Source organism: Sebastes umbrosus, chromosome 10 (genome assembly GCF_015220745.1).
Source record: "Sebastes umbrosus isolate fSebUmb1 chromosome 10, fSebUmb1.pri, whole genome shotgun sequence".
Classification (NCBI taxonomy): domain Eukaryota; kingdom Metazoa; phylum Chordata; class Actinopteri; order Perciformes; family Sebastidae; genus Sebastes; species Sebastes umbrosus.
In genome coordinates this window covers 34563714-34586395 of record NC_051278.1, presented here as the reverse complement: position 1 = coordinate 34586395, position 22682 = coordinate 34563714, and the positions used below count along the sequence as shown (strand labels likewise).

Below are 22682 nucleotides of genomic sequence, written 5' to 3'. Positions count from 1 at the left end.
AAAAAAACGGTCCTCCAGAGTCCGACATCAGAGCTGCGCCCATAGCAACGGTCTGTTATACATAGCAACGGTCTGTTATACATAGCACGAAAGGAATAGATCGTAGAACACTGATTGATCAATCAGAATCAAGAATTCAACAAATCCGTGTAATAATAAGTAATAACTAATACCTAAAATTGCTTAAGAGTCAAGTTTGGGATGAGTTGATCAAATACAACCATCTGGACTCAAATGATTAATTCAGAATCAATTAAAAATTTTGTAGCTCCAATTGCCAAATCAGTAAATTATTCAAACAAAGCTAGATTCACAAGTTCCATGTCAGGGTCACATTTAATTTCAAAACTTATCAAATAAATTCATACAAATGTTAAGAATGGATAGTGGTAGTAAATGCACTTGGTACAAATTCATCAAGGGGGAGCAAAACAGTCATATTGTTGGATGACGCTAACAGACAGGAAGAAAGACAATTCGCCTGCTCGTGTACTGCTGAACTCCTGAAAAGCACATTGGTAATAATGGTTTTACTTGTGCTCCTACCCGGCCGCTCACGACTCACAAGTTTTAGACAGAAGTCTGTGTCATCTGGCATTTCCAGCAAATTTGGATTCCCTTCAATCTGCCTCAGTGTGCTTGTGGTGAAGATACAACACGAGAAATGTGTCAACCCGACATAAAATGTCTCTTTGCCTTGTGACGTTGTCAAACCTGTGTGTTGTGTCAGAAATACTCCACTTTAAAAACACCGTTTGATTCTAAAACAGCACTTTGTCAACTCTGGGTTAAATCATCTTAATCATAACTAATAAATACAGATCATCCAATCATGGAGTTTGAATTAGTCTGTAAAAAAATGTTTTCCTTGAACTAATTTTTTAACTTGATTTTGAGTTGTTTTATGTCACAAACCAAACCTGGATCATTCTGGACCTTCAAACTGGGATAAAGCCCCTGGCACCTCACGGCCCTCGTAGCTCTAGAATCATTCTTCATTCAGTAAGAAATGGGAGATGTTTTACCAACTAGCAGTGTTACAGTGCACAGACCAGACGGGTAGCTTTTTGTTTCTCAACTCTGAACCTGAGATCTGTCTGAGAGAAGGGCGCCAAATCTTGAACCTCCTGAAACGTGTGCACTAAATCTACTCTAAGCACACCGACAGCTCAGGTTTGTCACCCAGTTAAAACTAAATCTGGGCTATGTGTGCATCGCAATGAGGCCACTAAATTCTTAAATCCGCTAAAATACAAAAATCCAGACATCCTCGAAATGTTGGCTGCAAAAATGACTTTACTGCAGTTTTAATACGTTATTTTTAAAACCAGCATTTGCAACTTCTCTGCATTTTACATTGAATCAAATTAAGTGGACTGAAAGGGTGAACAGGGACCCCACCTTTTGTGCAACAACAACAAAAATACACAGGTAGGTAGGTATCTCTCTCCCCTTTGAAAATCAGATCAGGGAAAAAATGATTAAAAAGAAAAAAAAAACAAAAAACATATGTACAGTACTTTTTAACAAATTCATGAAATTCAGGATTTCTGGCAAACGCAGTCCTGTGTGTGAGACCCCGTGTGTGTTGTGTGTGTGTGCCGTGGCCAAACTGACGCCATGGCTTTAGTAGGTTTTGAGTCCTGCTCCTCTGGATCTGAGCCCCATTACTGCTGAGTTTTCATCCTGGTACATTTTGTCATTTGTGACCTCCCTCGTCTCTCAACATTTCGTTTAATTCTTCTATGTTGCCTAGATCCCTCTCGCCCAGACAAAAGTGAACAGGTGTGTGGTAGGGTGGCACACGCTGCTTCAGCCAGTCAAGCTCTCTATAACTATGACGGCTAGTCCTGCTAGCCTGACTGGCCTGCTGAACAGTTCATACACTGGCTGGTTGTGTTGTGGCATCCTCTGTCTCTGGAGCTCATTGGTTCAGGTTCGAGGAGGATGGAAGGGAGAGTTCAAAATGAGGACGTGACGGTTCCTGTGGGGTTGCTGTAGTACCGCAGCTTCCTTGCTACTGTTGCTATAGCAACAGAGCAGAGTTGGGAACCGCCTTGGCACTGGTACTTCCACTGCAGCCTCTCTGGTCGGTACGTAAGATGGTGGACGTGAAGGAGAAAGTTGGTCAGGAGGAGGTCAGAACTGGGAGAGTGTTATGAAAGAGAGGAGGGGTGAGTTTGTAAAGGGTCAATGACTTTCTCCTCAGGAGGAAGAAAGGAGATATTTGGATCTCCTGAAGGTGAAAAGGAAGAGGTAAAATCAACAGGCTGAAGGAACAGACTGATTTGTCTTTCTTTCCAAAAGAGAAGCTCTCCGTCTCCTTCCACGGAGGGAGAATAGAGCAGCAGAGATCAGGAGGGACTGGGTGAGGTGGGAGCTCGTCTTTGCCCGTCTCCTCAGTGAGACTGACAGGTGGCACAGGCAGGCCAAAGACCGATGAGACGACCAGAGGAGGGAGGGTGGGAGGGACTCCGTGTCCGTCCACTACGACCAAACAGGACAATTAGCCTTAAGAGCTCAGACGGGGCCGCTTCCTTGGAGACTGCTCTTCCTCCTCCTCATCTTCTTCCTCTTCGTCCTCATCGTCAGGGTAGTCCACCAAACCAACCAGAGCAGTCTAAGAGAAACAGGAAGAGACAGAATGACAAAAATGGCCACATATGAAGCACAAGCAAGGCAACTTAAATCATTTGAACCTCTTCCACTCCTTTAGGGCGCCCTCAGCTGACCTGACTTTTTTCAGATGCTGTAGCAGGATCAGTTTTAGAGCTGAACTGGTACCATATGAAACCAGAAAACCTAAGGAATCCATTGGTACCAACCATGGACGTATTAAAACACGCTGACATGTCAGGAAAGAGGTTAAATAACACTACAAAGTTAGGCTACATTTTGGTCAGGAAAAACTAGCATGGTCATTTTCAAAGGGGTCTGTTGACCCCTGACTAGGGATGCTAATTTTGAAAAAAACTCTTAACCGAGCATTACTGTTGTTAACCAATTATGAACCGTTAACTGAAAAGATTTGTGCCTCGCATGCAGCGGTGCGCCAGCTGCAGTGTATGAGCACAACAGATAACTGAGTCCCCAGTTCACCCGTCCGGGAGCGTTACTGTAGCAGCCATGGTGCTGCGTGTAGTGTTGCTGACAGGCAGACACTTTCCCAGTAAAGGTCTCCACCACCACCGTATCATTTAGTTGAGTTCAGCAGGTTTTCAGCTGTGTGTCTGCCCGGCGTAACCATACTCGGTCTGCAGGGCTGGACTGGCCATCTGGCATACCGGGCGTTTTCCCGGTGGGCCGACGTCCTTTTTTCTTTTCCTTAATTGCAACTGGGCTGGCCCAATCGCTCTGTGCCGAGCGGCCACAGTGAGGAGGAGAGAGAGAGAGAGATGAGGGAGTGTAGAGTTTGCGGTAAGCAGTTCTGGGCTGCCTGGCTCAACATATGTCATGAGAGATGAGCAGTAGGTAGTAGGTAGCGGTACGCACTATTTTACTCATTTTACTCTTTGGCGTACCGTGACTTTTCCATGCATACTGGAGCTTCTCACAAGCTGCCGGATCTCCTCTGCCCTCTCCATATCAGGTCACTAGGAGATTCATAATGGAGATACATAACGGCGCAGCGCCAGCGGATTTGCGCTGCGTGCGTTTCCGCGCTGCGTGCGTTTCCGTAGTGAACTGAAGCGCCACGCTATTAATCTCTGCACGAGCTGAAGCCTGGCCCACATCAGAAGCACACTTCTCTGCTTCTTCTGATCCTCCGCTATCCATCTGTCTCTCTGTGTCTGTCTGCTTATGTGTGTCTGCCAGGGATGGGGCAAAAGTGAAGCCGGGGATGGAACCGGCCACCCCCAAGTGCCACCTCCATCAGAGTCTGAATGTGATAGGTCCGATAAGACTCAACAAACATTAATGATGATCTAATGTATTACTGATATACTGTATGAGACCCATCTGAAGTTCACAACATGTTTTAATAAGGAATTCAGCATCATTGATATTGTGACTTAATGCAGTGTAAGTTATAAATTAACAACCATGTATCACTCAGTTTTATAACTGAATCCCTTTTCCCTCCCAGATATATCCCAGTATCTGGCAGATGGGCCAAAACAGCATACTTGCCAAGCCAAAGGCAATTTATGTCAAATTTAGTTTTTTTAACCCTGTTCCTGACAATATACAGCATGTATAATCCTAAAAAGGACAGCAGGGGCAAAAAAAAGAATTATAACTGATGAATATTAGTTTATGCTAGATATTCACGCGCAAAGTTTATGCCAGAGGGGCGAATTATTCAGTTTTCTTTCCTGAGATTTAAAGGTAAAATTAGAAGTTTAACATAAAAATGCTGTTGCAGTGCACTTATTATTTTGTTATTTTCATTGTTTTAAAGTCACTAGAATTCAGGAAACAGTCTCTGAAACTCTTTTTCTGGGGGACAACCCCCAGATCCCCCACTTTGGTTTTGAAATCCGCACTTTTTTTTGAGGTCTGAAGATTAGCAAGTATACACAACAACCACATTTGAAGGGATTTTGTTGAACAGAGCCTTCAACAAAACGTAGTACACACAGCACAAATGTCTGGTCATGGGGCTGGTATGGGCCAAAATGCCAGAGACGATTTTTTGTCCCAGTCCAGCCCTGTCCGTCTGCCCGGCGTAACCATACTCTGTCTGCCCGGCGTAACCATACTCTGTCTGCTAGGCCATTTCTCCTTAGAGTGACGAGCAGCTCCTCTGAGTTTTGCTCGGCTTTTTAATCAATTATTAATATTTATTTTAACCGACAAGCGTTAATCGGTTAAAATGCTTAATGTCGATTAACGGTTAATTATTAACATCCCTATTTCTGACCTCCAGATCAGTGAATGTAAATGGGTTCTATGGGTACCCACGAGTCTCCCCTTTACAGACATGCCCACTTTATGATAATCACATGCAGTTTTTTTGAATGCAGTACAAATGTGTTATCTTCGCCTATTCTAAAATGATGTATTTGAATATTTCTGTATACTGGGGTCCCTAAACAGTCTTAGAATTATATATTCTGGGTATTACTGTAAAGCTGAGACTCTGGTGGATCCAATGAGCCCAACTGTATTCATGTGTGATGATGTTAGTCCCCATAGGAGACATTTCATTTTAGTGAGACCATTTTCTTAAACTTGAGCTCACTATATAAAATGACCTGTGGTGACCTCTAGGATAATCACAGCCTCATGAAACTTTACAGCCACAAACTAGAGACCTAGAGCATTCAGAGGATGGATGGATCAAACTAGAGACCTAGAGCATTCAGAGGATGGATAGATCAAACTAGAGACCTAGAGCATCAGAGGATGGATGGATCAGACTAGAGACCTAGAGCTTCAGAGGATGGATGGATCAGACTAGAGACCTAGAGCATTCAGACGGATGGATGGATCAACTAGAGACCTAGAGCATTCAGAGGATGGACTAGATCAAACTAGAGACCTAGAGCATTCAGAGGATGGATGGATCAGACTAGAGACCTAGAGCATTCAGAGGATGGATGGATCAAACTAGAGACTATGAGCATTCAGAGGATGGATGGATCAAACTAGAGACCTAGAGCATTCAGAGGATGGATGGATCAAACTAGAGACCTAGAGCATTCAGAGGATGGATGGATCAAACTAGAGACCTACTAGCATTCAGAGGATGGATGGATCAAACTAGAGACCTACTAGCATTCAGAGGATGGATGGATCAAACTAGAGACCTACTAGCATTCAGAGGATGGATGGCTTCCTAACTACATTGACAATAAGGTTTTTTTTAGCAGTTTACACAACAAGTTTATACAACAAGTGCTTGCCATCCTATCGACGGAAAATGAAGTCTTGCAGAAATCTCTAAATACAGCATGTCTTTTTATGTGGTGTTCCTCAACGTCTTGGTGTCTTAATGTGGGATTTTGGAGAGATTATTGATCATTTTTATCAGTTCTCCAGTGGTAAAAAATGGTTAAATTTAGCACCAAATCTGTGTAACAAATGATATCAACCCAAAAATTACTACAACAACTTACGAGACAAAAGTGAGCATGGGGATAGCCATCATATACTTCTATCATAATGTTCTACGCTTCATACACTTTCACCAATTTATTTTTAATCATTAAATAATGACAAGAACAACTCGACACACAGCGCGGAGTTGCATGCAGATGATGTACACCACTTCTATGTGACATCTACTGTTGACCTGCTATCTCCTCCTAAAGACCCCTTGTAGCCCCCTAAAAGAGGACAAAAAACGGGTCTATGAAATGAGAGGGGGAGAGGAAAAGTTAAAAAAAACAAAAAAACACTATTCTCAACACTGATTTTCTGCAGGTTCTGTCTGTCAATCATGATCAGTTCTCATTTCTACACGAGGAAGAAATAAGTTGTCAGTTTGTCATTACTTCACTACTGGTGTGGCAGGAAGAGCGACTGTCTTGACAGAGGAAGTGAACTGTTGTTTGGGGTGACGGCTGGTGAGGCAGGTGGGATGACAGCAGCTTTCCCCGTTATTGTTGGCACCATTAGCTCCGTTGGCAGCTCCTGCAGTAACAGAGACTGTGAGTATCAAACTTAAGGGTTGTTGCAATCTGGGGGGAAACTATACATACAGCAATACAGAGCAGCTTACCTTTTTTGGCTTCCATGTACTTGCCGTAGCTGTCAGAGGAAGTCGTTCCTCCATTCGGCCTTCTCCACAGCCTCTCCATCATCATCGTCATCGTCGTCATTGAACCACAACTCCTCATCCTCGTCCAACGACCGTGCATCTCTGCGATATCTACAGGGGAAAATTTACTTCATGAAGTACAGTTATCTACAAACCATAAATCAGTTTCCTTTAAGGATGGTGGGAGCAGTGGGAACTGGACATATTTTAAAAAGGCATAATAAAATTGACGTGTGTTGAATCAGTCTACTGACCTGTTGAGTCTCTGACTCTGCCTGTCTTTTTCCTGCTGTACCGGCCTTTCAGACCCTTGAAGGTCTGGACGTACTAATGGATTCAAGTGCTTTGTAGAAGTTATCACAAATGTGAGCTATGAGAGGACTTGACGTTCCTCCTGGAAAGAGAAGGAAATGGTGGAAAATCACAATCAATCCACTTTCAGTGCCACATCCACATGAACACATTTAATTAAAGAGGACGTGCATATTTCAGGTGCATACTTAAGAAACTTTTTTCTTCTTTTCTCATAGCGGCTGTGCTGCAGCACCTCTTTTCACCCTCTGTCTGAAACACTCTGTTTGAGCTCCTGCCCCGCCCTCCTGAAAAGCCCAGTCTGCTCTGATTGGTCAGCTGGCCCACTGTTGTGATTGGTCAACGAACCAATCTCTTTGGACTCCGCTCTAACTAGCTTTGTTTGAGGGCGTGCCAAACTACCCGTTATGAAAATGTGTTACTTGGTGACATCACCTTGTTACAGAAGAAAGGCAGGACTTCAATCAAGGCGTTTCAGGAGCAGAGTGTCTGTAGGGGAGAATAACTCCCTTTGGCATGGACTATGGGCTTTATAACTTTGCAGACCTTTTACATGCACAAAACAAACTATACAACACACTAAAAAAAAGGGAAAAAGCACAAAAGCAGAATATGTCCTCTTTAAGGTATGTTTTGTGAGTCTACACACCACTTTAATGAACTCAAAGAGCTCTATGATGGCTGAGTTGAGGAGGTTGTATCGGGTGCCGTTGTCCAGCAGGGCATTGATGACGGGCTCAAACAGGTTCCCTTTGATGATGTAGCGGTTGTAGTACTCATCCTTCAGACCAATGATCCTGCGCATGAAACGCAGGGCACCTTGGACAAAACCAGACAACAACTTAGCGAGTGTGTTCATTGAGAAAGCAGCAGAAAGGAGTGTGCATGTGCGTGAACTCTGTGGAAACTTACAAAGAGCAAGGAAGGTGTGTTTTGAGTTCATGAGCATCAGCACTCTCCTGAGCAGGTCTTTGTTCATGATGTAGGTCTTGATGTGATAGGTGTGGTGCTCCACACAGAAGGTCAGCAGCTCCAGGATCAGTGCTAGGAGCTGAGCTGTCTGGAAGTTGTCTACACAAAATAAAACAACAAAGCAAATTTCCAAAAATTCACATTAAGCTGCAGACTAAACTTTACGGTCCTGCCATGTTTCCTTACAAGCCTGATAATGTTCAATTATTCAACTTAAAGCAAGTGTGAAATGCAAGAATATACAATTATCGTATAAGTTCTTTTAAACAAAACAGCATTGGTTATAATTAGGGCTGTCAAAGTTAACGCAAATTATTTTTTACGCCACTAATTTCTTTGACGCATTAAATTTACCTCGATGGGACGCCAATCTTTCAGAGGTTGTAGCGGGCTCAGTTTTAAAGCTAGAGTGAAGATACTGGTATCATATGAAACTAGAAGGAATCCATCGGTACAATCATGTCATACTAGCTTGTCGGGAAGGAGGCTAAATAACGCTCCAAACATACGTTCAATTTTGCCAAGGAAAAACTGGCATTGCCATGTTCAAAGGGGTCCCATGACCTCTGACCTCCAGATCAGTGAATGTAAATGGGTTCTATGGGTACCCATGGGTACCCACGAGTCTCCCCTTAACAGACATGCCCACTTTATGATAATCACATGCAGTTTGGGGCAAGTCATAGTCAAGTCAGCACACTGACAGCTGTTGTTGCCTGTTGGGCTGCAGTTTGCCATGTTATGATTGGAGCATATTGTTTTATGCTAAATGCAGTACCTGTGAGGGTTTCTGGACAATATCTGTCATTGTTTTGTGTTGCTAATTGATTTACAATAATAAATGTATACATACATTTGCATAAAGCAGCATACAGTATTTATCCACTCCTGTTGATAAGACTATTAAAATCTCCCTCTGAGGTTTCATTTTGAACAGAAAAAAAATGTGTGATTAATCACGATTAAATATTCTAATTGATTGACAGAACTAGTTATAATGCTTTACCGCTTTGGGACTATTCATATGATGCAGAAAATCACAGCCACATCATCAGTTAAAGGGGGCTCCTTTTCAGATTCATACTTCTATTTTGGGTTTCTACTAGAACATGTTGCTTCAATATTCAAAAACATTATCTTTCTCAGACTGTCTTTCTGAATATCCCTGTGTTCACCCTCTGTCTGAAATACTCCGTTTTAGTGTCTGTCTCTTTAAGACCTCCTCCCAAAAAAGACCAGTCTGCTCTGATTGGTTAGTATTTCCGTTCTTCCGCATCTGCGCTGTCACCGTCTTCACAGCGTCACTGCAGATGGGGACTCACTGGGTGACACAGAGTTTAGCTGAAATTCTACCAGTGACTGTACAGTTGTGAAATCACAACCGTACGAAAATTTGGATTAAAAATGTGTTTAAAGGCACAGTTTCTGGATACAGGGTGTGTGCATTTCTCCGTGGATAGAGCATTTTGATATTTTCACAGTATTTATAGCACTTAGACCTGCTTTATTAAAAAAAAAAAAAAAGATAAGGAAATCTCCCTCTCTACAATATGGGACCTTTAAGCTATTATGAAGAAGTACTTGGTCATTTATTTCATCCTTTTCTGGTGGGTGCAGGTGAAAGAAAAACTGAATTAAAATGTAATGTTACTATAACTATGATCTAAGACTAATCATTTCCAGTAAACTCTGACATGAACAGGTTTTTGACAGTTGGGAGGTTCGTGGTTGATGTTGAGTTACGTAACACTCACCTGGACAGACCGGGTTGATCTTAGCTGATCCCTCCTGCAGATCTGTAAGGCCATGACACAGAATAATCAGTCAAATTCTCTGTTTATCTTACAGTCTGAAACACTCCAGCTCAGTCTATGGGACGCCTCTGTCCCCAGCTCACCTTTTGAATTTTTGTCACGAGCAGTGTTGGCCAGCAGAGGAGCAGTCAGGACATGCATGCAGTACTTGTAGAAGAAACTCAGAAACTCTGTCTTCTCAGTTTTCTAAAAGGAATCAAATGACAAGAAGATCTGATAAGTGCTGTTAATGTTTTAGTGTTGAACATAGCAAACAGGGGTTTGCAATTTACCAGTTGGCCACAGTGCATCTGAAAAAACATGGCGTTCCTTCACCAGATTTCACAATGGCGGCAGCGTCACAAACTTTCTCATTTTACAGCTGAACAGTACACTACAAGATGATTCTGAGAACATCTGAGGAGAGAAATAGACATTAACGTAACAGAATATTGATTCATATTTGATCAGCGCTGACTAGTTTGACCGTTTGATCATAGTTGGCGAGTGATTGACAGCCGGCTCTCATAGACAGCAGATGGACAGCAGACCTCAGATCAGCTCTTACTGCTTGTTTTCCTCCGGTCTGTGAAATCTTGCAGATGCCGTTAGGAGCACCGGAGGACACAGAGGAACATGATTTTTTTCAGGTTACCTGTTTCATGTACTACTGTCACGATATAGCGATCGTTTTATATATTTATATTTATATATATTATATATATTTTCTTTTTTCATATTTGCTCCAATCTCGCCTTCTTCAGCTTTAAGGGAAATATAATGTAAAATATAACCCTGGCCATCAATACGTAATTTTATTGAAATTCTTGTGCTTACATTGGTGGAAGCCAGCATGTTCTCAGGGTCTATGAGCGTCCTGAGCAGACCCATCAGCTGGACAGCCCCTCCTAACTCTGGGTCAGAGTCACAAATCATCTGCTTGATCACAACATTTATCAGCAGAACGTCCTGTAAACACAAGGAAACACACAGCAGAAGAAGGAGATACAGTCAAAACGATGCAGTTTCGGTCTAATGGTGTATTCAGATTAAAAGGGAAAATCAACAAAAACTCTGCATGACAGTAAAGTAACCCTAACCCTACTGGAAGGAAATGTATTTCAAAGAAAGATAGTGGATTCCCTGAACTAGACAGGCTCCGCTTCTTTTATGTATAGAAGTGGAAGTAAAACACAAGAGGGCCTCGTCGATAACTAGTAGATCAAACTTTTTTATTTTATAGAGTAATTCTATTTTTTGTCTGTTTTTTTATTTATAATTTGCATGTTTGTTTTGATTTTGATGTTAACAATGCAGCTAAATTAAATTTAATAAGGTTCTATGTGTAAAACGTAGCATTTGGTCAATAAACAAGATTTTGTATATGGCCCCCAAAAAGCTAGAACCGGCTCTGCTAGCTGCACATCCTAAAGTGGGTGGAGCTGTTGGACAAGATGCTTCCGTCGTGGGGTGAGACGCAGCATGTTGCCACGGAGAGATCTCATTGCAGCCTTATTACCCATAGGGGACGAAAGAGGAGTAAGTAAGTAAATAAGTGGTTAACATTAGACACATGATTTCAGCTGTTGCAGAGTTTTGACTCCTCATAGTTAACGTAACATTATAATCAGCTCACTCACTGTAAACGCAAGCGTCGGCTGCTGACTCGTTAGCGAGCGTTAACTGTGAAGTTACCGTTAACATCAGACAGTCTAACGTTAGCTAACTGGTAACGTTAATACTAGAACGTTTACCTCACTGACTTGGGAGTAATTTTCCGTTGCTGCTGCGGCTGTCGTGAGGTCACAGGCTGGCGGTATGTGCCGTGTGTGTACGTACGGGACGGATTGGGTCGGATGTTGTCATGGATTAATGATAACGGCGCGCTACACAAAGCAAACGTGCAGTAATATTCATCTCCGTAATGGGTATTTTTCTTTCAACTCTCATACCAAATTCTTCTCGAATTTAATTTTCATCCTCCCCGATCTTATTTTTTCCGGCCCCGGGACAACGGGACGCCCTTAAGTTCGAGCCCGGCGTGGCGCACTGCCACAGAGGAAATGCACCTGGTGAGGGGCCAGGCAGCTCAACCATTGAGAGGTGTAAAGATATTTTCAGTTCATTATGAAACTGTGGCGGGACAAATTACATTAAGGCGGGCCACAATTGTTAATGGGAAACACTGTACGTACGCATTACAGTACATCATTTGCAAACATGCAGTTAGGATTTTCCCATCAATATTATCCCACAAGAAAACGGACTTATCTGAGAACATTGGACAGATGAATAAAAATACATGGACTTTACCAATTTGGGAGGCTCCCTGCAGCAGCTTCTAGGTCCACACAGTGTGGCATGACTGAGATTAAAAGCTATTGTCTGAGGTAAACCATTATTGGTCATTGTTTATTGGTAGGAGAAGGAACAATCACCCCGTTTCTCTGGAATAGCTCGGCTATATTTCTTATCCATTACTTAGTAGTGTTGTCAAAAATATAGAAGTATCAATATACTGTATACATCAATACTGAATATTTGAAGCTGTTTCAATACTCATTTTCTGCGGTATTGATACACTGGTATCAGCGGCGCTTTCTGCTGTCTGTTCTCTCCCACAGCGAGTTGGGCACACACAATGCTATTTATCTTTTAATAAAATTCTTAAAATATATGTCCTCAATGTTGTCAATTTTTCCCTGTGGTATTGAAAATGGCATCGAACATCATTATTTTTCAAGGTATTGTATCAAAGTTAGAAATTCCAGTATTGTGACAACACACAAAAAAAGACAAATGGCCTCTTTTAGCTTAGCTTTAAGTTACAACTCGTACCAGCGTATTTTCATGTCAAAATGCGTACAGGTTGGCAGGTCTGAATTTTACTCCACTGTATATCTCATAGACTGGAGTAAAGCAAAATGCTCACAATCACATGGGTATAAAAGGCTTATTTGATATTTAGAGTTCACCTCGATTGCCAAGTCCTCGGAAGGAGCACTGCTCTAAGGGCCTGTAAGGCTTTACGTGCACATTTAGGTTTTCATTTGGAAAGCTTTTTGCCATGTGCAGTTATTTCTGCACATGGATTGTATGTAAACTTGATGCAGCACAAAGCTATAAAAATTGCATGAGGGAAATACTGTACAAGTCAGGCTATGTTTGTACATCATTCACCCATCTTGAGCACAATACATCATTTAAATATTCTGTTCAACTATTACTTTTGTCACAATAATGCTGTGCTACATAAAACTTTTTGAAAGATGTAGAATTTTATAAATGCAATCCTGGGGTGAACTTAACTACTCCCTAGCATCTAAAAAGTGCAAGCGAGCTTGTTGAGCGTGATGTGTAGAAGCTTACGTCGTCTGTCTGCTGTGGTTCCTGCATGACAAACTCCCTGACCATGGAGGGGCTGAATTCCACCAGGTAAGAGAAGATGTCTGTAGCTGCTGCCCTCACCTGCAGGTCATCCATTCCCTGAACAGGAGAAAAACGATTTAAAGCCCAGAACAAAGAGACAATTCTACACAATAAAAGGTTTACCCAGTTTAATCATTCATAGACAAAATACTAATATGGAGTATGTTAAACCAAGGAACTGTTTCATTAACAGCAAAATCACATAACAGCCAGAACATACCATGACTATTTCAAGAGCAGGTAAAATGCCTAGATTTGCCAGAGTTTTGAAGAAAGCGTCCCTGTTTTGTGGTTGCAACGTTTGTGAAAAAGCACAGAATTCCTTGACAAAGTTCACCTGAGGAGTAGAGAGGGAAAAAACAGATGCAATGGTTGATCAGCATTAGACAATTAAAACAAGGGTCAATGACAAAAACACCACCCCCAAGCATTGTTTCATTGGTCATATTGTACAGCAGTGGGAGAATTTATTTCTGGTCTCAAACACAGTCATCTTCTCCATTCCAGGATGTGAAGCTTTTCAAAAGTTGATTAAATGACAAGTGAATGGACCAATGAAGGAATTATTTCCTATTTCACTCTCAATGAGAGCCTACACTGTTGAATGAAAAAATATGTTGCCAACATTGTTGTATTACAAGCCAATAGACAAAGAGGTAATTCGTAAAAAAAACAATATGGAAAACTGTGCAGTAAATATTTAACCCTTGTGAAAGAAATGGCATTATACAGAGCAGAATGAATCCATATAACAAGAACAGTAATACTGAGCAATGAAAGCTAACATCACTTACAAGCTCTCTCCTTTTACTGTCCTCTGTGGCTTCATCTGTGAGCTGTGCAAAGACCTCTGTTAGGAACTTCTCATCCTCCTGTGGCACATGAAAAACAGGGTTAAGAAATCAAGATACTGAAGACATCAGGCTAAAATACAAAGACAAAAAAGAGGAATACAAAACTGAATCCTGGACAGTTTGTATTCATGTTTTGCAGCAATAAGAATCAAAAAGGGTGAGTTATTCCAACAACACAGAGAAATTCACTGAATGACTGGCTCTAAAATACAATCATTGGATGGCGAACACTTGAATATAAAATGGATGGACTGTAAGTTACGGTTTGAAACATGAAAATATTGTATGGTGCAAATTATTTTCAATTTACCGCCTCACATAAGCTCCATATTAAAATCCACTTACAAGCAATACAGTGGACCTTCACTGAAAGACCTTTCAAAAATGTTTTCATTACCAGCTGTGACAGCGACGCTGGTATTGTTTTCACCTTGTGAGTCGGTGTGTGTGTGCCAACATGGCAAAATGTGGTCCTTGAGATGCCTACTGTATCGGGAACTACCACAAAAGCTTTATGGAGTGCTTTGCTAGGTGTTTATATTTCTGCCAACAGATTTTGTCATGGCGATAGTGCAACAGTGCAACCGTGCAAGATGCAGACACAAAACTTTACAGGTATGTAGTTGAGGTCAATATGAAGGCAGAGTTAGAAGATGGGTGTTGTCCAAGCAAAGGAGCTGGAAGTAGGGGGGTAGGAAGTGGGGAAGAGGGCATTGTCCCCCAAACACACTTTATACCCCTGGCCCTAAAATATCGATTGAGATATTTTGTCAAAAATATTCTGATATTTGATTTTCTCCATATCGTCCAGCCTTAGTACAGGTAGATTATCACAATCCTTATCCATTTCAATCTATGAAAATACAGTTATTAATTTATCATAAAGTCTGAGCTTTGTTATTGTCTGGAACCGCAGGGGGGACAGGTTCCCTTACACCTGTCAAACAAACGTCAGTCAGGGACAATTGATTATAGATTAAAATACTGTACATGCAATAATGTTCAACTGCAACCTGTTCAACTGGAAATTAAATTTGGTATAGAGAGACCCATTTGACAATGGCTTGTTGATGAATTGTGCCTTAAAGTGATATAAGTTACCTGGTTTGGATCCTTACCTGTAACATACTGACAATCTCCACCTTGTTGAAGAAGATGAAGGACGTGAGTGTGGACAGGAAGTTCTCCTCAAAAACAGATGGCGTGGGCAGGATGATGTCCTGGATGTACTGCACCCGGTAGGTCTGGTGGATCTTCTGACGCAGCTCAGAGTCCGTGATAGGGATCACCTCCTTAAACTTAGCTGTCTTGGTCAAGAATTCCCGATGCCGTTTAGGCTGAACAAGCGCTGGGTCATATTCAAGGCAGCCCACCACATCCATGATACAGTCATCAGAGAACATCACCTCAAAGAGGGCCGCTTTATTGAGGAACAAGACACCTCGGACAATCTCATAGAGGTGATGTAGACCTTCTCTGTTGTCCAGGTCCTCGCATACTCTGAAAAGACCCAGGAGTTTCTTGATGTAGCCCTCGCTCATCAGGGCCAGGGCGAGTTTTTCCCTCCGGATGGGCGAAGACAGGACAGAGGTAACCAGATCAGCGATCTCCTCCAGTCGGCTTAGCTCGCAAGGAGGAAGCTCCACCAGGTGGCTTGTCTCTGGAATCTCCTCGAAGCGCTCCTCCTCCGACTCATCAATGGGGTCCTGCGTGATGTCCAGGGCAGGGTCCTTGCCTTGAACCTGGGAAATAAATAGTTGGTAGATTAGATTAATTTGTATATTAGCCACAAAACCAAGCCTGGTGGAATTTGTTTTCAATACAGTATGTAGACTCTGCAAACAGATCCGTAAATACAAATACATAAATGGACAACAGCAGACAATCATGGTTAAGCATGTCAGTGGTGTGTGTGTAGGGATGAGTTCAGAGTCCTGATGTGAAGTGAAGAATTAAACTAAAAATAGCAATGTACTACCTCTTGCCCTGAGTGGTGGTGTCAATAGAATTTCAGCAGCAGCAAACTGGCACCACTCCCGTTTGTGTACTCCTCGGTAAACAAATGTTTTAAAAGCACAAAACTTGGTATAACTGGATTGACTTTACCTGGCAAATCTTCTCCCATATCTCATCACAGCCTGCTTTTTCCTGGAAACTTAGGGCAAGGTCATAATTATCTGCTTCCGACCAGACAATCAGTGTGTCCTGGAAGGAGGAGAAAGAAACATTAAACTGTATACAAATGCTTACCATATTCACAGAACATGGTTGCATGCGCTCACACACAAAGGTAACATTCTCAAAACACATTACAAAAAGAGGGAGACCTCACATATTAGCAACACGCATACAAGCACTTTTATGCATTTTAAATGTCCTTTAAAATGATGAATGTGATTTCTTTGTCTACAATCACATATATTATCTCAAATCATATGGCATGTGTGTTACAAATTCATGGTACTGATAGTTAACATGATGAAAAACATGCTGGTATTGTAAATACTGATGTGACCTGCCTATTGCTTGTTTCCAGGTTTACACTCTCCAGATACTGAATTCCCATTGTCTGCACTGCATCATGGTAGCAGTTAATTGTCCATCAACAAGTCTCAATGTTGAAATTGTTACATTTCCACACTCTAACTTTGAAAATACTGAGGTATGCATGTGCATGTCTTTTGTAGCTGATCCAGACTCAGATGATCTCTTCTTACCTGTTGTTTCTGATATGCGGTATTCGGGCTTATCTTCGACTCCAATAGTAGAGATCCTAAAACACAAAGACTTAGTTAACTTTTCAATTCCGAGCTAGTGTGAATGATCACAACAAAGATTATCACATGATAAGGTAACCAATTCTTGAAGGTTAAGGCCAATTAATGTGCCTGGCAGTCAGAGAGCATGTAACGCTGAGTAGACAAAGTGAAACGCTTAATAAAACAATGTTCCAAAAAGACGAAGTTAAAGCTAACAACAGATGGGCTCACTATCGCTAGCCTATTCCAGTGGGATTTATGTTTTGGAGGAGATCTGTGCGTAGACCCACACTGTTTTACTATCCTGAGCAAAAACAAGTTTGTGAATTTCAGACTAGACTTTGAAGGCCCCCCGCCCCCACCCCCCATGCTACTGAGATCACGTAGCCTGCTAAATTAACGAGCCTGCTAGCACCAGCTACTCAATACATGATGGACTTGTATCTAGGAGCAGTGATAGTACTGCTTGTTCTCACACATTCAAACCACTGGCTACAAACGCTGCAACAAAGTCAAAGAAGCAACCCCAAGAAGTGAACCACGTAGCTCTACATACTGGCCAACTGAAGTATTAAGTTAGCGTGCTAACGCTAGCTAACGCTAGCCAACGGAACATCACTGTGGCTATGCTAACTGGGAACTTACCGTCTGATTCGGCCCGAACTAATAACGAGATTCCCTTCAGTCGTTCAACAAACGTAGACGAAACGTGTCCGGTACCCCGATCGTCCCACTGCCGGTCTTCATTTAGCGTATAGACTTTCACTCGCCGCCGAGTGTCCGACATGGTGAACCGAGTCGGAGCTAGCAGGCTAGCAGGCTAGCAGGCTGCTAACAAGCTATCAGCTCAGCCCGTCTGCTGTGTTCTACCCTCCTAGCCTCCTAGCCTCCTACCCTCCTAGCCTCGACCTGTTAACTCGGTTTCCACCCGCATGTTATAAAACATGCACGTCTTAGTCAAGTTCCCAACAGCAGTGACGTGTATCGCTAGCTATTTCATAAACATATTACGTTCACGACGTGAAACAAGTCAACAGGAGGCCTCTTATCAAACAGTGAAATTCACAGAGAACCCAACAACTCTAACGGCCTTCTTGCTAACGTCCACAGACCGCCATCTTGTAATCCGATCTTGTGTTCTTTTTCTTCTTCGACGTCAATCAAGCGCTAACTGCCGCGGGGTCTCCTCCTCCGAGCGACATCATCCAATGGCAACACCGTCAATAACGCGCCACCTACAGGGAAGTAGCAGCATTTACCTGCACATGACTTTATGGAGACAGATGGAGCAGAAACACTATCAGGTTTATTGTCAGGTAGGTTTTAACATACATATATAGGCCTACATACATACATACATACATACATACATACATACATACATATATAGGCTTACATACATACATACATACATACATACATACATACATATAATCCTACAAACATACATACTTACATATATAGGCCTACATACATACATACATACATACATACATATATAGGCCTACATACATACATACATACATACATACATACATACATATATAGGCCTACATACATACATACATACATACATACATACATACATATAGTCCTACAAACATACATACATACATACATACATATATAGGCCTACATACATACATACATATAGGCCTACAAACATACATACATACATACATACATACATACATACATATATAGGCCTACATACATACATACATACATACATATATAGGCCTACATACATACATACATACATATGTACATACATACATATATAGGCCTACATCATACATACATACATACATACATATAGGCCTACATACATACATATATAGGCCTACATACATACATACATACATATATAGGCCTACATACATACATACATATAGGCCTACAAACATACATACATACATACATACATACATACATACATAAATGCATACAAACATACATACATACATACATACATACATATAGGCCTACATACATACATACATACATATATAGGCCTACATATATACATACGTACATGAATACATACATACATACATACATACATACGTACATACATACATACATACATATATAGGCCTACATACATACATACATACATACATACATATAGGCCTACATACATACATACATACATATATAGGCCTACATACATACATACATACATACATATTTAGGCCTACATACATACATACATACATATATAGGCCTACATACATACATACATACGTACATACATATAGGCCTACATACATACATACATACATATATAAGCCTACATACATACATACATACATACATATATAGACCTACATACATACATACATACATACATACATACATACATAAATGCATACAAGGTGGAGTCAGGTAAAATGGGCCACTTTTTGGTAAATGATTAATAAGACCATCAAATAACACTCTGCATGAGATCTAGTGGTATTTTTTATAAATTGGCATGGGTCTCTTAAATATTTATTTGTAAAAATAAGTGAAATAGTATAATTGTTTTGGAATTATGAGAGTCAGAGTATCAACAGGTTCCCTCTTGAGCTACGACACAATGTTCAGGTAAGATGGGCCAGTATGAAAAGAGGGCATGCAACACAGTAATTTCAGCTAAAATCATTTTAATTTGAACAGTAAATTAACAGTAACTATTATCACCATAAATACATTTTTGCTTGGATACACATTAGACCTATGAACCTCTTTTACACCCTCAATTTCTGTGTCAATTTCTGTGTAAAAGTGTGTTGGAATGTGGCCCATTTTAACTGAAAATAGTGGCCCAATTTAGCTGACATGGTTAAGCTAAAATGGGCCAGTACCTAAAATTACTTTTTTCAAGAAAATCTACGTTTTTTTTTATTTCAACTTTTTTATTTGAAAGAGCTCGTCAAAGCATTGCTCATAAACATTTTGCTTTGTTTGTAAGCCATATTATAATTGCTTTATCATCTTTATTAGTGATGAGTGACAGGTAACACTATGCCCTGCCCATATTAGCAACCTCAGACCAATCAAAACTCTTCCTACATGTCAACTAGTGTTGTAGCAACAATGCATCTCCGGGTTCTCCGGTTTCCTCCCACAGTCCAAAGACATGCAGGTTAGGTTCATTGATGACTCTAAATGTCCCGTAGGTGTGAATGAGAGTGTCAATGGTTGTCTGTCTCTATGTGTCAGCCCTGTGATAGTCCGGAGACCTGTCCAGGCTGTACCCCCCCGCCTTCACCCAATGTCAGCTGGGATCGGTTCCAGCCCCCCCCCCCGACCCTGAATAGGATAAGTGGTTACAGATCATGGATGGATGGATCTCATCTGATCATTCCAATACACTGATATTTTCACAACAACATGGCCATCCTGAATGAAGCTTAGTGGTGAGTGAGAGTGGTGGGTAAATGGTCGGCAGACGCCGCTTTGCTTCATGTTCGTATGATAACGGCTTGTGTATCCGCCGTCCTCGGTCATCCAGTTTCCCTTTTAAATGGCGAATACAGACGGCAGCGACCTGCTGGTGTGGAGAGTTATTTCATCTCACGCAGGTGCAGAACGTACGTGGTAGTTGGCCGGGGCTGTAGTCTTTGCGGTGTGTTCGAATGCAACTTTTTGGCCAAGACAAAGGCAATGTGAGGCGACTCAAAGGTTGCCCTTCATCGCCGCTAGTTCTTTGATGTCGATTTGGTGTGTCTGGGCCTTAAGCATGTGTTTACTGTGACAGAAAAGTGAGGGGTCTGACAAAGCGTCAGTATGAGACGAGTTGGGATGAGAACTTGTTGCAGCACAACTTCCCCTGACTGAAGAGGCTTTCAAGCAACATGTTCTGAGAGCAATGTATTCAATTCAATGGATTTATACACCCTGATACTCTGGCGTCATAGCCATCTTCCAAGGGCACTTCTCTGGAATCCCATTGGAAAAAGATGGACAGTCAGACAATGGATCCATGAGGCCACGTTGTTCCAGAAACCAGCTGCTCTACAAAAGCTCAGAAACATCCCACACCTATACAGCAGTGATGGGACCTGTAGCGACCGCAGAAAATTCCAGTGCCTTTTAGTGGGATTGATGTGAACTGAGTTTTGCTTGTGTCCCTTTCCTGAGTGTCCAAACATGACACATTTTGTCACTGAGGATAATGTGGATGGACATGCTTCATTCAAAAGATGGAAAAAGCAAGAAAAAAATAGACCAGAGAACGTTTTGTGTTTATATGGGTGTTATATATTCATACTTAAAAGTTTAAGTGCAAATTATTACTTTTGCATCAAGAGCATTTATTAACTCCTTAAATAAAAATTGATACAAAACTTTCAATAAGTGTTGTGTAACAATTTCTCCCTGATTGAAGTGTATGTTTAAGTATGTATTGACTGCAGACATGCCATTAACCCCATTTACCCCCCATTTCATGCTTGGAACACGTGATACATTTCTTAATGTATACCACTGACCATACCTGCTACTGTTACATATCATATATTACCATGCCATTCCAATAAAATCCTGATTGGTGTTTCTGGGACAATCCCAGCCAATGCTACTTAAAAGTAAATTAATACATTCATCATAGACCTTCATATTTAATATTTCCACTTATTGTACTTATGTGTTTGTAGTACTGTATTTCATCAATGCATTGATATAGTCACATTCTGTTTCTTCACACATGTAGAGGAACCCATTGGCCACTATCACACCAAATTTAGGATGAATCAGAGCTAGCATTATGAAATTACATGAGTTTTGGTGTACCATCTCCCATTCGGCTTGGCTTTAATTTTGCCATCCATCCATCCATCTTCAACCGCTTATCCGGGGTCGGGTCGCAGGGGCAACAGCTCCAGCTTTATTTTGCACTTATTTTATTTATGGGGTGTGTCACAATATCTGTCAATTTAACCACTTTTGCAGTAAAATATTTTTATACAAGAATCCATTTCATATGTAGGAGACCAGAGAGAAAATAAAAAACATTGTTGTGCTTTGTTCTATCTCTGGTAGGGTATCTCAAAAACTAAACTAACTAACTCCTGAACTCCACCAAATGAAATCCATGAATCTCCAGCTTGAAAGACTTTCCAAGAAAACCAGTTTAACAGTCCATCACCAAGCCTACACAGATTACCTTCAACAATACAAAGACGTTCTCTCCACAGCCCGGTCCACCTACTACTCTCATCTCATACACTCTGGCTCCACAAACCCCAGGACTCTCTTCTCCACCATCAACAAACTTCTCAAACCCAGTGACAACATCTCCAGTTCCTTCACAGCCAACAAGTGCAACGCTTTCCTCTCATTCTTCCAAACAAAAATCAACACCATCTACACCAACCTGACCACCACCCCCGCCCTCTCCACCGCCCCACCCGTTCCCCCCGCCTGTACCACCCAGCACCTGTCTCTGTTCTCCCCTCTGTCCTCAGTGGAGCTATCTGACCTCATGGTTTGCCTGGTAAAGCTCTACCTATGTTCTGGACCCCATCCCATCCAATTTTGCCAAGGACTGTCTCCCAGCTATCTCCTCACTCCTCACACACATCATCAACTCCACCTTCAGTTCTGGTTCAGTCCCCGAAGCACTCTAACTGGCTACTGTCACCTCCATCCTCAAAAAACCTGGCCTCAACCCTGATGTCATGACTAACTTCCTGCCCATCTCCAATCTCCCCTTTCTGTCTAAAATACTGGAACGTGTAGTCGCCTCACAACTGAAAACCCACCTCATCTCCAACGACCTGTACGAACCATATCAATCCGGTATCCGCTCAAAACACAGCACAGAAACAGCATAGAAACAGCCTTCCTCAAAGTCACCAATGACCTCCTC

At 41.6% G+C, this 22682-nt stretch overlaps 1 protein-coding gene across 1 annotated transcript; it reads right to left on the bottom strand.

The window, feature by feature from the left end:
- Nucleotides 1-309: 309 nt before the first annotated feature.
- Nucleotides 310-17966, bottom strand: LOC119495227 (serine/threonine-protein phosphatase 4 regulatory subunit 3-like). The gene is given in 22 exon segments (XM_037781516.1): nt 310-2620; nt 5083; nt 6441-6489; nt 6492-6546; nt 6548-6579; nt 6668-6704; nt 6706-6817; nt 6961-6997; nt 7000-7035; nt 7038-7097; nt 7664-7837; nt 7931-8089; nt 9745-9786; nt 9888-9990; nt 10621-10752; nt 13153-13269; nt 13433-13549; nt 14007-14084; nt 15185-15808; nt 16173-16271; nt 16784-16839; nt 17471-17966. Coding segments are annotated over 22 exon segments (2370 nt in total). The 5' UTR covers nt 17613-17966; the 3' UTR covers nt 310-2512.
- Nucleotides 17967-22682: the final 4716 nt, after the last annotated feature.